At 43.1% G+C, this 16,563-nt stretch overlaps 1 protein-coding gene across 1 annotated transcript in view; it reads left to right on the top strand.

The window, feature by feature from the left end:
- Positions 1-1,956: 1,956 nt before the first annotated feature.
- Positions 1,957-16,563, top strand: part of cbfa2t2 (CBFA2/RUNX1 partner transcriptional co-repressor 2) — a 39,494-nt gene continuing 24,887 nt past the window's right edge. The window contains exon 1 of the mRNA XM_069678601.1: positions 1,957-2,130. Coding sequence (XP_069534702.1) covers positions 2,103-2,130 — 28 coding nt within the window. The 5' untranslated portion in view covers positions 1,957-2,102. The remainder of the gene's footprint in view (positions 2,131-16,563) is intronic.

Raw genomic sequence — 16,563 nt, forward strand, 5'->3', positions numbered from 1 at the left:
CCAGGTCACACTGTGCAGGTTTTTATGGATGGAAAATTGTTGCTGCAAGAGAATACTAATTAATTTGATTGAATTACTTCCTGCCTACTTTTGTAGAAGACTATTGTAATTTTGTTTTACTTTTAACCGGATCAAACAAACAGTCCCACGTCACTGTACTGAAATCTCTTCACTGGCTTCCCGCTGCTTATAGGATCAAGTCTCAAATTCTCACCCTCACCTATAGAGCCCTACACGGTCAGGCCCCAGAACTCATCCACCCATACTCATCAGTCAAACGCACTTCACCTTGCTGCCTGTTCCTAGGACACGTCCTAAGACTCGTAGTGAACGTGCTTTAGCACCGAGCCTCTGGAACGCTCTGCCTGCATCGATACGACACTGAATCTGTTGAGTCCTTCAAAAACCATTAAAACAGATCTGATCGTACAGGCATTCGGGCAGCCATGTTTATTTACAGTGAATGCTCTGTGCAGTCTTTGTGCTGCTGATTGTACCTTGTTATTGCAGTCTGTCTGGCATGCTTTACATCATGTGGCCACCTTCTTGTTTATGCTTTTATTTCTGTATTTTGTTGTTGTGTTGCACTTTGTGACTTCTGTCTGAGAAAAGGGTGATATAAATAAAATTCACTTACTTACTTTTAGGCACTGTCCCTTTTGTGGTAACCCTTTCTGTGCGTTACTGAAGCGAATATTCGCCTCCCGTTACTCGCACAAGTTTGACCGCTGGATCAAAATTTGCGTTTAAATAACAGGCGAATATTCGCCCTTCGCTTCCGGAATGGAAGAGAGGAAGCGGGGCTTATCTCCATGGTAACCAACGGCTTCAGGAGAATCTTGATGTTCATTTGCTTTCGCTACACCACCTGACGCGAATTCGCCGAGGTCGTTAAATTTTTTCAACTCATGCTAATTTGCGTCGCGAACATTCGCGCCATTTGCGCTACCGAATTTGTGTCTACTCGCCTCACTGCATTGACTTTGTGTGGAATCTTGCCGTAGATTTGCGTCTATTCATGTTCGGTGTGAACGCACTGTTACACTTTATATTTTATATTTGACTTGATTTGAGTAGTTTTTTGAAATGTTGTACTGTATTTTTGGAGCTATTTGGCACTATAATTTCCTAAGGGATTAATAAAGTTCTATTTTATCTTATCTTATCTTATCTTATCTTATCTTACCACTTAGACTCTTTAACACCAGAAACAGTTTAATCCCAGTAAACATCTGTCACCATCATCCATCCCTACATGGCAGCTACTGTGCACTTACTTCTCAGGTCACATTATTCATATCTATATATACACTATATTTATATTTTTAACTATTTATATTTTTATTTAATTTATTAAACTACTACAACTACTTTTCTATGGCCCTACAGTATATGAAGTCATTTTCATGCTACGCACCATGTGTTTTTTATGATCAGTATTATTATTATTTTAAATGTTATTATTGTAGTTTGTATTTTTTTCCTTAGTCTGACTTTTGAGCTGCTGAAACAAAAGATTGTTCCCCAGAGGAGGATCAATAAAGTTTATCTCATCTTATCTTAATTCACTAATTCATCCCTTGGGGCTTCACATTATCGAGTACAATCCATCAGTTTTAGTCTCATCATCTCCCTCTCCTTGCTCGTCCCAATGACAATTTGTGCAGGCATCCCAGGCGAAAGATCCAGGCTATGAAAAACAGAATCAATACACCAACAAGTCGAGGTCATAAACGACTTTGCTCAAGGCGATGGAAGTGTGTCTGCGGGGAGGATTATGGGAGCTGGTGTCCTCTTGTTGCCGCGCGGAGTTAATCATTACTGAGGCACCGTTTCCCTGCTGCAGCAGAGCGTTATTGGCTTTCTGCTTAAATGCTTACAATTAGTACCGCCCACGTAAATAGTCTCTGTTGCGCTAGAAGAGAAGAGAAACCTGATGCCTGCCGGTGGATTGGATCGATCGTGTCTCCTGCAGTGTGCGTTTTATTCTGTTTTGTTTAAAACTGTTTTGAAAGTGTGTCAATCCTGAAGAGAAGAAGAGATACTGGAGGACTTTTAAAGAGTCACAACAACCGTTATTCTGCCACGAAGAAGAATCAACTATGGTGGGAATGCCCAGCGCTTTAAAATGTAAGTAGACTTAAATTATAACATATCAACAGACATGATCTATAGGTATGTACTTTTTATTTGCACCTGCACATGCTGAGTCATAAAAACGTCCCATACGTCCATCAGCTCAGCACTGTGCTTTACATAATTAATGTAAGGGGATAGTCCTGTCATCCTCATGAAAATATAGCAGAACCAGGCTTTGTCTACGCTTAATAATGTGGAAAGGAGTAAAACTTCTCCTTCTTCTCCCAGAGCGGGCTCATTCTTCAGAGGAGACCTTTGAATGTGTTCCTTCAGATCCCATCAAATCATTCTAATGACCAAACAAAAACTCTGTCATCCCTTTGACTGCTCAGATCTTACGCTCATTAGGACCCATTAAAAGAGTGAGAATAAACTATGCATAACACATACTCTATTGGATGCATTATCCCTTATATAGCCCCCCACAAGACAGCTATTATGCTCCCATTTGATTGAATAGCAGCTTTGGGTCTATGTGTCTTTTCAGCGGAGGATTTGGAGCCCTTAATCCACCAGGCTAAGTTTTTTTTTTCTTTCCACCATCTGGAGTTTACAGCGCTTTAAGACAAAAACACCAGGCGGTGTGAAACCAGGCTGGAGCTGCTGCTTGATGCCAGGAGGGAGGTTTTTTTCTCTGTTCTGCCTGGGGTTTCTGTCTGCTTTACATGAGGGGTCAATAGTACAGTGCAACACAAGTGGGGTCAGCAGGGCCTGAGGGCAGGACTGCACGGACTCCTCTAAGGTCTCCAACTGGTCCCCCTTTTTACAAAAGAGGGACAAACAATCACATGACAAAGACGTGACTGTATTGCAGATGGTGATGATGGTGCTACAGTGTCCACCAGGGCGCAGCAGAGAGTTCACTGTAATACAAAACTATAAACATGATGGATTCTGGGTTTGAAAGCAATTCTTGTTTTGGAAAATTTGGTTCCAACTAAAACCTCAAACTGATCAAACATTCTTCTGTTCTTCTGTAATTGTTGTTTAGAAGAAGTAATTTGAAGTTACGCAGAAGGCTAAACAGGCCTCTGGGAAGCAGGGACGCTGTGTGTACACTGGGAGAAAATGTGTTAAAGAGCATGTCGGCTCAACATCGCTCACACCAGTCAATCATTTCCATCCTCCCTTGATTCAATTAGCCCTACTCGAAAACATGTGGATCATTTGGAACCCCCTCGATAATTTTCCCTTTTGCCTTTTGCCTTCTTTTCTTTGGGGTGGGTTAGAGAGTCGGATTCCAATCCTCTGACATTAAAAGGGGAAATAAACGACAAAGGGGCCCTGCAGGTTTGCATTAGAGACCTAATTGGTTTTGGCTTGAGTGGGCTGTTAGCGCTGCCAGACGTGGGCCCTTTGTGTTTTGCCATGTGGGAGAATTTGTGCCGCGCTGGAGGTAGAGAGAGGTGCCTGCAGATCTTCTCTGAGTCACCCCTGCAACATAGTGCGTCTCTGTGGGCAGTTTGTGAAAGTGTTAGTGCACATGCGACGTGTCGATTCAGGTATGCACGTCGTGAGTCTGTGCAAACGTGTGTTTTCGACTCTTCTTCTGCATGTTGCTGTGTGTCACGCATGTGGCTGCCTGTGTTTTTGTAATATGCCTGTGCCTGGATGTGTGTGTTTGTGTGTGTCAGGCTGCGAGCCCAGTATCCTTCTCACTCCCTCTGCTCTCTGCGTGGGTCTTTTCCACCAGCGCTACCACCTGTTAGTGTTTTACTCGGAGGCCCCAGGGCTACAATGACTGCAGAACCTTCCAGATTTGCTCATCAAGCCCATCAGATCGGCTCCCATACCTCAAAATCTGGCTCCCATTTCCTATCACAGGACCGATCCGAGCTGGATTCCCCGCTGCAGTTTAGCTGAGTCAAGATGGTGTGCAGCTGAACAATATTTGAGCCGAGCTGAGTTTGATTAATGACTCACAGTCGACTACGTTTTGTTCAGTGTGCTGCACTGCTGGATCATGCTTAAGTGATTGAAAAGTGTGGTTTCAGTATGCAAAAAAGAGATGTTTAACGGCTGAATTTATAGGGGTCACTTTGTTGCCCGGTGCTCAACATGTGGGAACCACTACAAAGAATCTGGCATCTTCTGTTTAAGTCATAATAAGTCACAAAATGACTATTTAAATCCTCTTTAATCGCATGTGTCACATATTTACTGTTAGGAATCTCATGCTGCGTAAATTGGAGATTTAACTGAACCCTAATTGTAATGAAATATTTACTACCCAAAGACATGAACTGAAAATACATCATCTCTGCATCTTATTATAAAGTTCTCCTCGAGTTAAATCCCGACCCAAACCGCTGCCGACAGCATCATCAGTCTCTTCAAACAGATAGGATTTGTCATGTTCTCGATTTCGTGAGACCTCTGAGCTCTCTGTCCTATTGTCTGTTTCCAATTCAGCAGCCTGTCTATTACTGCAGACATTGTGGACACCTGAAGCTTTGAAAAAAAAAGAGAAAGACAGGAGTGACCAAACAGTTAAAGGAAGAAAAAAACATTGAAAAAAAGGAGAGTAGAAAGGGATTAACTGTCAGGGAGAATGTGAGGCTAATTGAAGCCAGTTTTGCACAGCTGTTTCTTGTTGCAGTGCGGCGCTGCACGGAGCGGCTGCGAGGATAGGATCCAGATGTGATCCTGCGCCGACGATCGGCCGCCAATAACAATCCTCAGAAATACCAGCCGTACAGGAGACGAGGGCTATTAGAGTGTCCGCCGCTCGCCCACCCCTTTGACAAAACATCGCCTCTGAAAGATAACCCAACTCTGTGCTTCTTTTTACTCTTGATTGCAGCTCCGCGCTCGGCCCCTGAGTGCTGTTAACACTGTCATTTTGTTACACAGCCTTTCCCTCTGTATTCAGGTGTCACTAGGTAGCGTAAACATTGCTTTGACACATTTGCCTATGTGCAAAAACGGCGGCCTGCAGGGTTGGAGAGTGGTTTTGCATATTTGTAATATGTCTTTTGAAACGTTGAACCAAAAGGGATTAAAGCTCCTTTTGTGTGTTTGCCTGTGTTTGGTTTAAATCATCATGGAAAAAAAGATCATGTATTCTTTATCAGGATTGTGTGCAGGCATTTACTCGGCCTTCTGCTTTAAGTGGGGAGACACAAAAGGGCCCAGTCACTTTGGAGTGAATTGGAGTGGTCAGTGAAAGGAACTTATCAGCACATTATGCTTTTTTAATACCCCTCTTTCTCTCTGTTCCCACTCCTCATGCCTTTCACCCCCCTTCCATCATTTCCCACTTGGCGCAGACAAAGAGGAGTTAGCATTGGTTCCCCCTTTTCTCCACGCCTTCCAGGGTTACCCCGGCGCTTCTCTTTCTCACCTCCTCTTTCTGCTTTGACGTTCAGCCTCCCTCCATCCTTCCCTCTTTGTTCCCTCTCCTTATTCCTTACCTGTTTTTTAGTCTCCTTTACTTCTCTGTCTGACTTTTTATCCTTCGCTCGATTCGCACTTGTCTGTCTTTGCACCAGGGAGTCCATCTGCAGCTGGCCTGTCATCGCCGAGAGGAAAGCTGGCATCCAACTGTGTATAAGCTGTTATTGAAGGCTCTGTGAGGGAAGCCTCAGGTCATGGTTTGACAAGATATAAAACACTTTTTTTCCTCGTCATTTCCCCCTATTTTTAACTAATGTTCCTCACCTCTTCTCTCTGTTTTTACATCACATAAACAATCATAAATTATGAGCTGAAGCATATGTTAAGCATATGCAACAAGCATATCCAGCAGAGTGTGACCCTGATAATGGCTGCTTCCCATCCTGACAGATAGCGATGAAGATGCTGTGTGGCCTTGGCCTCGTCTCTCTTTATCAGACACACACACAGTGAATGTGACAGAGGATCTTAGCCTAAGCCAACATCACTCCCGAGCTCTTGTCCCCACGTGTCAGTCGTGAGTTGTATGACTTTAGTCAAGTTCACCTCATCTGTCCCTGCTCTGATTTCACTCCTGCTGGGCCTGGTGCTGTCAGACAACAGGACCAAACACAGAAACTTGTGTTGCGCTCGGGTCTGCTCTCTCTCTCCCGGGGTGGAATGTGTTCTGGCTGCCGTTGTTTATGTGTCTTGTCCTCAGCTGGTGTCTCTGCTTGTTGTCTTTGCCTGTTTGTCCTAGCAGAGCTCTGTAGCTGAGATGTCATACCAGTGGTGGGTCTGCAAAGCAACGACAAGGCAGGTGCAGCAGCGGCCCCCTGTTGTTCTGATGGGAGATAATAGCACTATTTGGTCTTTAAACCCAGCAGGGAAAACTGGGATGTAGGGCAATCCCCAAGAAAGATTCTTCCTCGTGGTGTCTTTGGTTAAAGCCAAAAGTGGACTGGTGTCTTTATTAATTTAATTATCTATTATATATATAGATATATTAATTATAATATATTAATTTGGAGGGGATTTAACAATAGTTTACTACATGTAATATATACAGAACAGTAAGAGTAAGCCTTTAAAATAGCATTGTCATTAGCCGCCTGCTAACGACAATGCTAACGGTAAAAGCGGTAACTTTAATAGTTCTGAATGTTCCAGAAAAAACAGCAACAAGACTCCCTCCCTGCTGCGGTCCTTTGAACTGTAGTTGATCAATGGCTCGCCTATTCAGGCCGAGTCTGTCAGCTTTGGCCTGGGTCATAGCTAGTACCGTACCGTATCGTAGCTAGCTAACTAGAGCCGCTTTCACAAATGCACTGCACTCCTGAAACGTTTCTGACGTTGTCCGGGTCGACTGCATATGTGAACGCAAATGGCTGTAGACTTTTTCCTGTCAGCCTCCTAGAAAAAATGCAAGAAGTCGGGATGAGCCGATGTATGAACGGTATTAGTCAGGACCAACGACTGTATATATAGATGGACGACGTGTCTTCATCTGCTCCCTTTGTACAAAAGTGAGGCCAAAATAGCTAGAGATAGATAGAGATTGGCGGGTGGTGCCGCCGTAGCCACTTCCGCTAGCCAAAACGCACACTTAACTTACCGAAAAAACAGCAAGGATCCCGCACGCCGGCGTGTTTAACAGCAGAACAGCTTCTTGTGTTGGTCTGAGGTTAAAGTTCACAGGTATGGAAACTTCAATGACTGTAGTGATTGTTTTAGTTACGTCTCCTCTCACCGTTTGTCTTTCACTCGGCTTATCCGGAACTGATCGGCTGTAGGAGCCGGATTGGTCAACAGAGCTGTCAATCATCATTTTGACAAATAACTCATTAAAAATAAACTTGTCAGAAATATGAACACGTGGACATAAATCAGCATGATAATAACTAACTATAATGACAGAAACCATGTTTGAGAAAAATGTCTATTTTGATTTTATAGTTCGACTCATGTCCCATCTGTTAACATGGAGGAGGCGGGCTTTATGAGCTATACTGCAGCCAGTCAGCAGGGGGCGACAGAGAGGGTTTGGCTTCACTTTTAGGGGCTGTCATGTCAGATGATTAAAAACATCCCAGGTTGAGGAAGAAGGATCGTTTACAAAGCGACAATAGCAAAGATGTCAGTGAACTAGAGAGATGAAGAGATTCAGGAGCGTCTGGCTGTGAGAGCTGATGCCAAAATGGTTTGCCAGAAAACTTTTACGTCACGTCCTGCCTTATGAGACACCGTGAGAGAACTTCTACTTAAACCTAATCTTATTTGGAGATTTGGAAAACAAGTGTTTTACTGCATCAACGATACATCCTCGTACTTTTCTGTTAATCGCACACGAGAGAGACTCATAACAAACCTGTCAGACTAACTCAAAATGCATACGTTACCCACAAATCCTTTTCCTTACAGGGAAACGTGCAGCCAGTTACACTACTAACCACTGACACTCAGACACAATACTTCCACTTCCTCAATGGATTTTTCTGTAACTAAATCATGCAATGAAAACTGTTTTTATCAGCCAACATTTGTTCCACTATTTTAGGGCAGCCCTGCTGGGAAGGCAGAGGTTCAGTTTACTTTGTTTTGTCTTGAAATTAAAAAGAACTAGAAAAAGTAAAACTGTTAAAACGCTCATTCTGCATTTCACACACACACACACACACACACACACACACAATCTAAGGACTGTATTGCAACACTGACAAGCCCAAACATCCCTGAGGCTTAACCTTGGGAAATGCCAACACATGCCTCTGTGTGTGTGGGAGTGTGTGGGAGTGTGTGTGTGTGAGGGAGAGAGAGAGAGAGAGAGAGCAAAGCCAGCCGTTATCTTCCCTCAACTTTAATTGAGCCCTTCAGAAATCCCCCAAAACTATCACACGCACACACAAACACACAGCGCGAGTTAAGCCTGCAGGCTGTATCTGTGCCTGGCCAGGTGTTCCCGGCTCCGCTGCCAGATGAACCACCTGCAGATCACAGGTGTGGCCGTCATCAGGGAAGAGAACAACACAGCTGCTCCTTCAGCCTGGGGAGGAGGAGAGGAGACATGGAAGGTTTATATAGAATCAAGTGCTGGTAGCAGGAAGCTTCACATATACACATCAGGCAAGAATAAACAGCATATTCAAAGCAGCTCAGTGTGATTGGTTGTCTTGAACGTCGCCCTCGTTTGTTTTTAAGTCGTTGCTTTAACCGTGATTCTGGGAAGTCGTGGGATCAAGGGACTTCATGGTAAAACAATCAGCATTTAAATCATGTTCATCGACAGGGTAATGTTTAAAGCTGTATTCATGTTAACGTTAGCTAGGTTTATTTCAGTTTTATGATACAATACACTTCACACATGGCAGTCTGCACCAGGTGAGCCAGCCTAGACTTTGATTTAACAGACAGGCCACCGTACCACGCCGACATCCCGTACCTGAGGATTCTCTCTAACACAGCCTGATAAAACGAGAACATTATCTTCTGGTCCACCCCGAACCCTTTCACGTTTTATTAGTGTTATGTCATTCCACTGTAATGGACTAGCTCCATGCTAACGTTAGCTAACGTAAATTGCCAACTTTGTCCTGTGTTCCACCTGAAGTTAAAGCTACTGATTAGAATATTCCTTTTGAAAAATGGGGTAGTGTAGGAGCACAGTTCAACAACGTTTATATGTAGGACTAGTCTTTGTGGACATTTAATGTGGAAGCTTGGGTAGGACGTTTAGTTTAGAAGCATTTTTTTGTTGTAATTGTTTGCTATACTTTTTAGCTCAGCTGTTTAACTGTACATCCCACATGCAAAGGCTACAGTCCTCAATGTGTCGACTCCCATCCTCGGCCCTTTGCTGCGTTGCATCCCCAATTTCTTCTCCGACACTATCCACTGTCCTCTCTCTCTACATAAAGACACGAAAGGCCAAAATAAAGTAGCAAGCCAGTCACCCGAGAGCGTCAGGGAAAGTTACAGTGACACAGTTAGCACTTACTCTCCATAAGGCTTTCTGGTTGTCCCACACCGTAAGTGAGGCAGCGTGCATTCATGAGTTTGGGGAAGTGGACTTTTGCTAGTATTAGTTTGACTTCATAACCTGACACCGTTAACTAGGACATGTCCTATACAGTAAATGAAGTTATTGCTCAGCTGTGTACAATAAGCTGTAAAATAAAACCTGTTTCACTGAGCGGACAGTCCAGTAAGTAATCTCTCTCTGTATGTGTTGGTTCTGCGTGTGGGCTTGTCCGAGCACACACTCCTTTAAAGCTTAACTTCTCCCTAACATGGAGTTGTTTATGAGAACTATTCATGTTTATGTGCCGACAATTGGGTGAGGCTGGCATCAAGGAGCAAGTCCTGATCTGCAGTATCATTTTCTAATTAGCCAAATTGCTGCATTTAAACATCTGACTGCGAGGGCCATAGATGGATGGATTTCCCCTGACGGCGTATCTGGTACATAAGTTAAACAGAAGCGGCTGGAGAAGCTTTGAAAAGTTTGTGGTTGTTGAATATCGTTTAGGGGAGTTATTGGTGAGAAGGGTTTGGCGTCTGGCTGCGCACTTGGCCTCCCTGTGTGGAAACTTTGGGAAGATGCAGCCAAGTAAGCGTGAGACCCACGGCTCATAAATCTGCAGCACACATGCAGTCAGTCTCTCATTCTGTCTGTGTCATACCGACACACTCTCTCCGTCACTTTCCCTCTCTCTCATAAACACTCATGCATGCGTTTCTCTCTCCCTCACTTCTTATATTTACTCATCTCCACTCGTCTCTGTCTTGTCTTAAGACACATGCACACACTCGTTGCACCCGGAGTGCAGCCGTGTGTCTCCCCTCTGTGAGCGGAGTGTAATAGGAGATCTGAGGGTTTTCCGTGGGTGAGTAGGCGGGTCAGACCTTACTTAAACTAATGGCTCCCAGCAGTGTTGAATAGCCAGACACACTGGAGCCGAGGCCTGAGGTTTTGGAATGCCACTGCCGGCTCAATGCCTGCCTTTCATCGGCACCGAGAGAAGGAGAGAGGGAGAGAGAGAAAATAAGAGAAAGGAGGGGGAGGAGGAGAGAGGGAGGGAAATACGGGACCCATTTGTTTTGGTTGATATGAGGATGCCTGAAAAGGAGGGCACAATGGTCACGGAGAGGGGCAAGGGCGGGTTGGTTGGGTGGACTGTGGGGAGAGGGGGGAGGGAGGCGTGTTTGGGCTGCTGGGGATGTCAGGAGGGGGTAAAGTACCAGTCGGTGGTTGTTTTGTGTCGGAGCACCGTGGGACCCCCCTGACCAGCCACCCATTTGTTCTGAATGTCTTTGGGACGAGCTGTGAATGAGTCCTGAGGGAATCAATATGGTTTTGAAGTGAGGCCAAACCAAAGTGGATAATTTACATGTTTTTCCTTCTTTACGACCTTTTCTTCTGAACTAAGTAACCATCACTGACCAACAAAAACATCTATCCTTTCAGTGCTGCCCATAAAGTATCATGAACAGTTTGCAGAGAGCTATGTGACCCAGAACAGTTAAATCTTTCCTTTAAAGACAGAGAGACTGAGAGGGGTTTGTTGCCAGTATTGATTGGCATTTACAGTATCCAATAGCGCTGAATGTTCGAGCATTCAAACATGAACACACTGACAACCCAAACTGCTAGCTAACTCAGAGGTCCTGTGCGTCTTGGGACAGCGACGTAACAAATTCAAGAAAAAGTTTCTTATGATGAAAAACGATGATGCAATGAGATTTCCAGGAAATGACAAACTCTAAAATATCTTTAAGACAACAAACCACTTTTTTTGTCATGGTCACCACCATTTGCACAAGACAGAATAAAAAACAGGAAGTGAGGTCAATACATCTGAAAATAGTTTGACAAAAGTGTGATGTCATATGACACACCTTTCTCAAATGTGGCTGGCGTTCTTTTGTCGGTCAGACAAAGTTGCCTCGTTCCGTTTTGACATTGTTCTCTGCTAGCATGCTATGATGATGATGATGCTAATGCACTTCGTACAGCGCCAGCATTACATTAAATTTTATATTTACACACGAGAATCCATCGAGCCAGGCTTCAAGTTATGAGCTTGAGAACGAACCACTGCCATTGGTAGTTAGGGGCGTGGCTTAGGTGTGACAGCAAGAGGCGGAAGTTTGTTCGTAAACCCCCCCAAAAACAATGGTTAGCATAGATGCTACCATAGCATAGAGTAATTCTTGATTACTGAAGGCTTTTCTTATTGGTTAAGTTTAGCTTATGATTAACGGTGATAGACGGATGGTTCATCAAATCACCTGCCAAGTATTTTTTTAAGTGTCTCACCTTTTCCAAACAGTTTCCATGACCGTTTTTTCGGATGGTCTACATGCTAACACCAATCAATACAACCAATGCAGGTTTCAAATATGTATAAAAGCCCGCATAACAAACAAGACATCATGTTTATTCGGTTCACAGTCAAACCTTTAATTGAAATACCAAAAAAAGCTTTGAAATAAGCTCAAAATTGCTTTTGCAAACATTTTCTGAGGAAGGAAATTCAGTCAACATGTTTGTTCGACCTCAAAGATGCACACAACGCATTTTGGCTAGCAACACTGGATGTCAACACGACTGTTGTTTGTTTAAGAAAAAAGTCACGAGGCCCCTTTAACTTAAATTGGTTTGAAATTTCTCTGGTATTCAAGACTTTTGAAGTGTGTGTGTGTGTGTGTGTGTGTGTGTGTGTGTGTGTGTGTGTGTGTGTGGGAAGGCGATGTTCTGGGAATCTCACCATTCCCAACACCATCCTTAGAGACTATTGTCTATATTTCCCCGTCCATATCAGAGACATACAGTAAAATCTGTTGTTTCTAATCATTGATCAGATCCCTGCAGACAGACAGAATTAGAAGCATCTTACTCGATCTTTAATGCGTTTCTAATGTTTGTTTCTTTCGTTTTTACAGTAAATGGTCCTTTAAGCAGACGTGGACCTGGAAAATGACGCGTCCCTATTAGATAAATGTGCTGCAGAAGATGTAATGGAAAATGTGGCCATGCAAGATCAGACAGGGAAATCTATGGCTGCATCAGATTAGAGAACAGTGATGAGAAGGAGGGGAAGAGGGGACGGAGAGGGAGGGGAGCCATGCTGGTAAGATGTTTCTAAAGAAGGGGAGGGCTGCGCTGAAGAGGCATGGTGGGAAACATAGAAACAACATGAATAATTGACTAAGTGACATTTTCATCTGATAGCCAAGTTTATAAGGGACAATGACACATAAAACAAATGGTCATTGGACGTTATATTATACGCATATTGATCCTCGCCAGCTCTTATTGGCAGCCATTCAACCGATTCTTTGGCCTGGGTCGTTCAACCCAGCAAAGCAGTGGTTTGGCACCCATTTGGTGCGGTTTCTCCTTACATTTCATCTTCTGCGTTCTGTTTTTTGTCTTCTACAAGCAAAAGATCTTGAGCTGATGATGCCAAAAGTGCCACAGAGCAAAGTTTTTTCAGTGAAGTTGCAACTTTTAATCACATTACAGTTTAAACAGATTTACAACGATGTGAAAAACCCAGCACGCCTGTCTTTGGTCGCCTTTTCTTTGGGGGGTAGTTGTTTTATTAGCTTGAGGCCTTCATAAATGGTTGTAGTGTTTTCAACTAAATCTGTCAACTAGTTATCTCAACTTGTTGCATCCCATATACCTCTTTTCCACCAAGGCAGTTTCAGGGCCGGTGCTCAGTTTTTTGTGTTTGTGAAGAAGTCACCGTCCATGGAAAGCATGACGATTAGCACAAATGTGTTGGACAAGTTGTCTTTGGGATCTAATGTGATTTCGAAAAGAAAAGCAACAACGGCAAACATGCCACATAGTCCGCCATTGTTGTTATTGTGAGGGAAAGTTGCTGCTGGGAAAAGAGGTCACGTATTGACGTCATGTCATGGCTCTTCCACGGGCTCCAGCGGGTGGACGGACAAACAAAAACACTCTGTATAACGATGGGCAGGCTTCATAACTAACAAGGCAACATTCACATCACAGACACACGCACAAAGTTCTCACAAATGTAACTGTACACATTGTGAAGTTGGAGAGCTTCCGACTAAAGGAAGCTGTGGTTGGGAAAAGAACACAAAGCATAGTTTATTTTATTTGATCTATGAGAATCTCTGTCGTCGTTTCACACCGATTTGGCAGCCGCTCTTCCAGTGAAATCCCATCTTCCAGATTACCCTTTCCAACTCCTCAGTGAGTGCTGAGAACTAAACACTCTCACCATGTGTGAGCTGTGTTGACTTCTGAAAGTGATTCCAGTCGCTCAGTGTGTTTTGAAGGCACAGTTACTCCAACACCAAGCTGGTTTCATCAGACAACTTCTCACATTTTCTGTCTTGACTTAGCCTAGCTTAGCTATTAGCTTTACCTGCTAATGAAAACGTTTAGCATTGATTGGGATGCATATATATATAATCAGGATGATGGAGATGCAGTTGAGCTGGGGTGTTGAATGTCTGCAGCCTCAGTACAACCTTACACTGTATCTTCTTTACCTGTTGCAACATGTCAGTAGAGCCCCTTGTTGCTGCTGTTGTTGCTGTTATTGTGTGAAAGCCCAGGTATCCATAGGTAATTAGCCTTTCAGCACAATGGCAGTTAGCTATTAGCCTCCTCTTACCTCCTCTGTATGCTAATTCATGCACCCATAGGCGGCTGGAGTGACGTCTATTGTCATTTTAATTGCACATACGAAAACAGTTTTTACTACACTGTAAAATCTAACAAGTTAAGCTTACTTAACGAAAGATTAGGGAACCGGTCAGTGAGTTAAAGAACTGAACTGTGTCGAGTCGTGTGAAATGATTCTGTTTAGAATGAACACGTGTTATTTGAGTTAGCTGTACTTTTATAATGAATTGACTTAATGTGTCCAAGCACACTAAAACCTGATCAGTTAGTTCAACTCAAACCATATGAGGAACTTTATTTACTGTTAAAGTAACTAAATTAAGTAAACAGTACCCATTCTAATCATAGTATTGAACTGAAAATGAGTGAGTGTTTTGAACTAATCAATTAAGAGGAAACCGATCACCTTAAACCTTTTTAGTTGCATTAAAAACAAATACCGTAAAATTTGCTGTATGAGACTTTTAATACATTTTTTTTCATCTTTTTCTTGAAATTTCTTTTGTTTTTTTTCAATAGCTTCCATGTCATGTGACCCATCCTCAGATCAATGTCGGATACTTATACTCACTTGGATGAATAAGATACACCTCATTACATTGCATTTTATTGCTGCTAATATTTTATTTGAATATTTATTGCTTTTTTCAACGAGCATGCACCTTCATGATCGCCATTGCAGCTGCCACCCTTACAACAATCAGCGTTACCGTAAGCTGCCAGCTACAGCATCAGTAACATTTTTGAGTTACTGCCAATTCACTGGGATGACTTACTTAATTTCTTTGAGGATTGAGTTAACTTACTTCTTTTATTGGGATAGACAGTTAGATTTAAGAGGCACATCTGCATCATGTGACACAGGAGCGTGTGGGAACAGTGTGAACGGTGAATGGAAATATTTTACGGTAAATTAAAGATGAATTTTCTTGTGCATTAAGTTTTATGTGTCCAGTGCACTTTTGACTTTCCTGTATGAAAAAAAGATTGAGTATAATTTAGTTAGATCTTACACAAATAAAAGCCGTCTGCTGTTTAACACATATTTAAATCAACGTTTGTTCGGACTTCAGGGACTCCTATCTTTTTTACTCTGTCACCAAGTCCCAAAATCCCTCACTCCCTCTTTTCCTCCGTCTCCTCCTCTCATTTTTTTAATGTCTTCTCCTAAAAAAAAATGCTGTTTACGTTTTCTAAAAGTGGAAGTTTGGCGAGGGAGCGTGTGAACAGAAACAGATGCTGCATGCTCTCTTGCTCTGTCGCTCTCTCTCTCTCTCCCTCTCACACACATGCACACAATGACAAACAGCTGCATGCGGGTAACTGTAAAAGGAAGCCATACAGTGTGAATACATACAGCAGCAAGCTCACGTTCCGTTGCAAACACAACAGCTAATGATACAGTGCAGGAGACCTTTTAACATGTAATAGTACACATCAGGACTTTATCTCTAACATGTAATACATGTAGCTGCTTGCGTGCTAACTCTAAATCCAACATTGCTTTCCTCCAGCCTCCTTATTGATCTCTCTCTCATGACTTCTCCTGCGATATAATCCCCCTTTAAAGCGACAACCAGCTACTCGTATTTCCTCCAGGGGTGAGTGGAGATTTACCCCTGCTGCGTCGCATTGGTGGGGTCGTGTTGCTTCAGGTAACGGAGAGACGTGTAATCAATTCAGGAAGTCCAGGAGTAACAGATTAAAGCGTTTAAAGGCTTAAGAGACACCAAAACAACCCAAAACGCTTTGTCTGGCCTCGTTCAGACCGACCTGCGGGATTTAACAACTGTGGAAAGTTACTACTGAAGAAACTGTTTCATCTTTTGTTAAGCTGGAGAAATATGGTGTCATGTTACGGTGCTAAACTGCATCTTTGGTGCAGAGTGTGCGACCATCTACAGTTAGTTACCAATGAATTTCAACACAACAGTGGTCATTAAGGTCCCGTCATGGATGAAGTATTCTTCTTCTTCGGGCCATGTGCTCACTGGAAGTGTTGGAGGTATTATCACCAATTAAGGGGGAAAAAGATTTGTCATATAAATCAAAGAAAATAAATTAAAGAGCTGTTAATAAAAGAGATGGTAGGTAAATCAAGGTTATGAAATAAGTACGTTAAGAGTGTGGACGATAAGTTAGTTTGAGAAGCTTTCCTTGATGCTTCCGGAAGGTCTTGGGAAAAACACTGACTGTTGCGAGTTGGCAGCGTTTATGGTGGGAACTGTGATGGTACCAGAACGTTCAAACCTCGGCCCTTTAGTTTTTGATTATTGAAAACAGTCTTGGTCATGCTCGTGTCTTTGTCCAGTCCAAGAATTTCATCTCTAGAGGCACACTATGAATGCCCCCGACCGTCCCTCTTAATCATGGCCGAG

Source organism: Semicossyphus pulcher, unplaced genomic scaffold (assembly GCF_022749685.1).
Source record: "Semicossyphus pulcher isolate SPU_LCO1_2020_fin unplaced genomic scaffold, fSemPul1.0.p SCAF_3, whole genome shotgun sequence".
Lineage (NCBI taxonomy): Eukaryota > Metazoa > Chordata > Actinopteri > Labriformes > Labridae > Semicossyphus > Semicossyphus pulcher.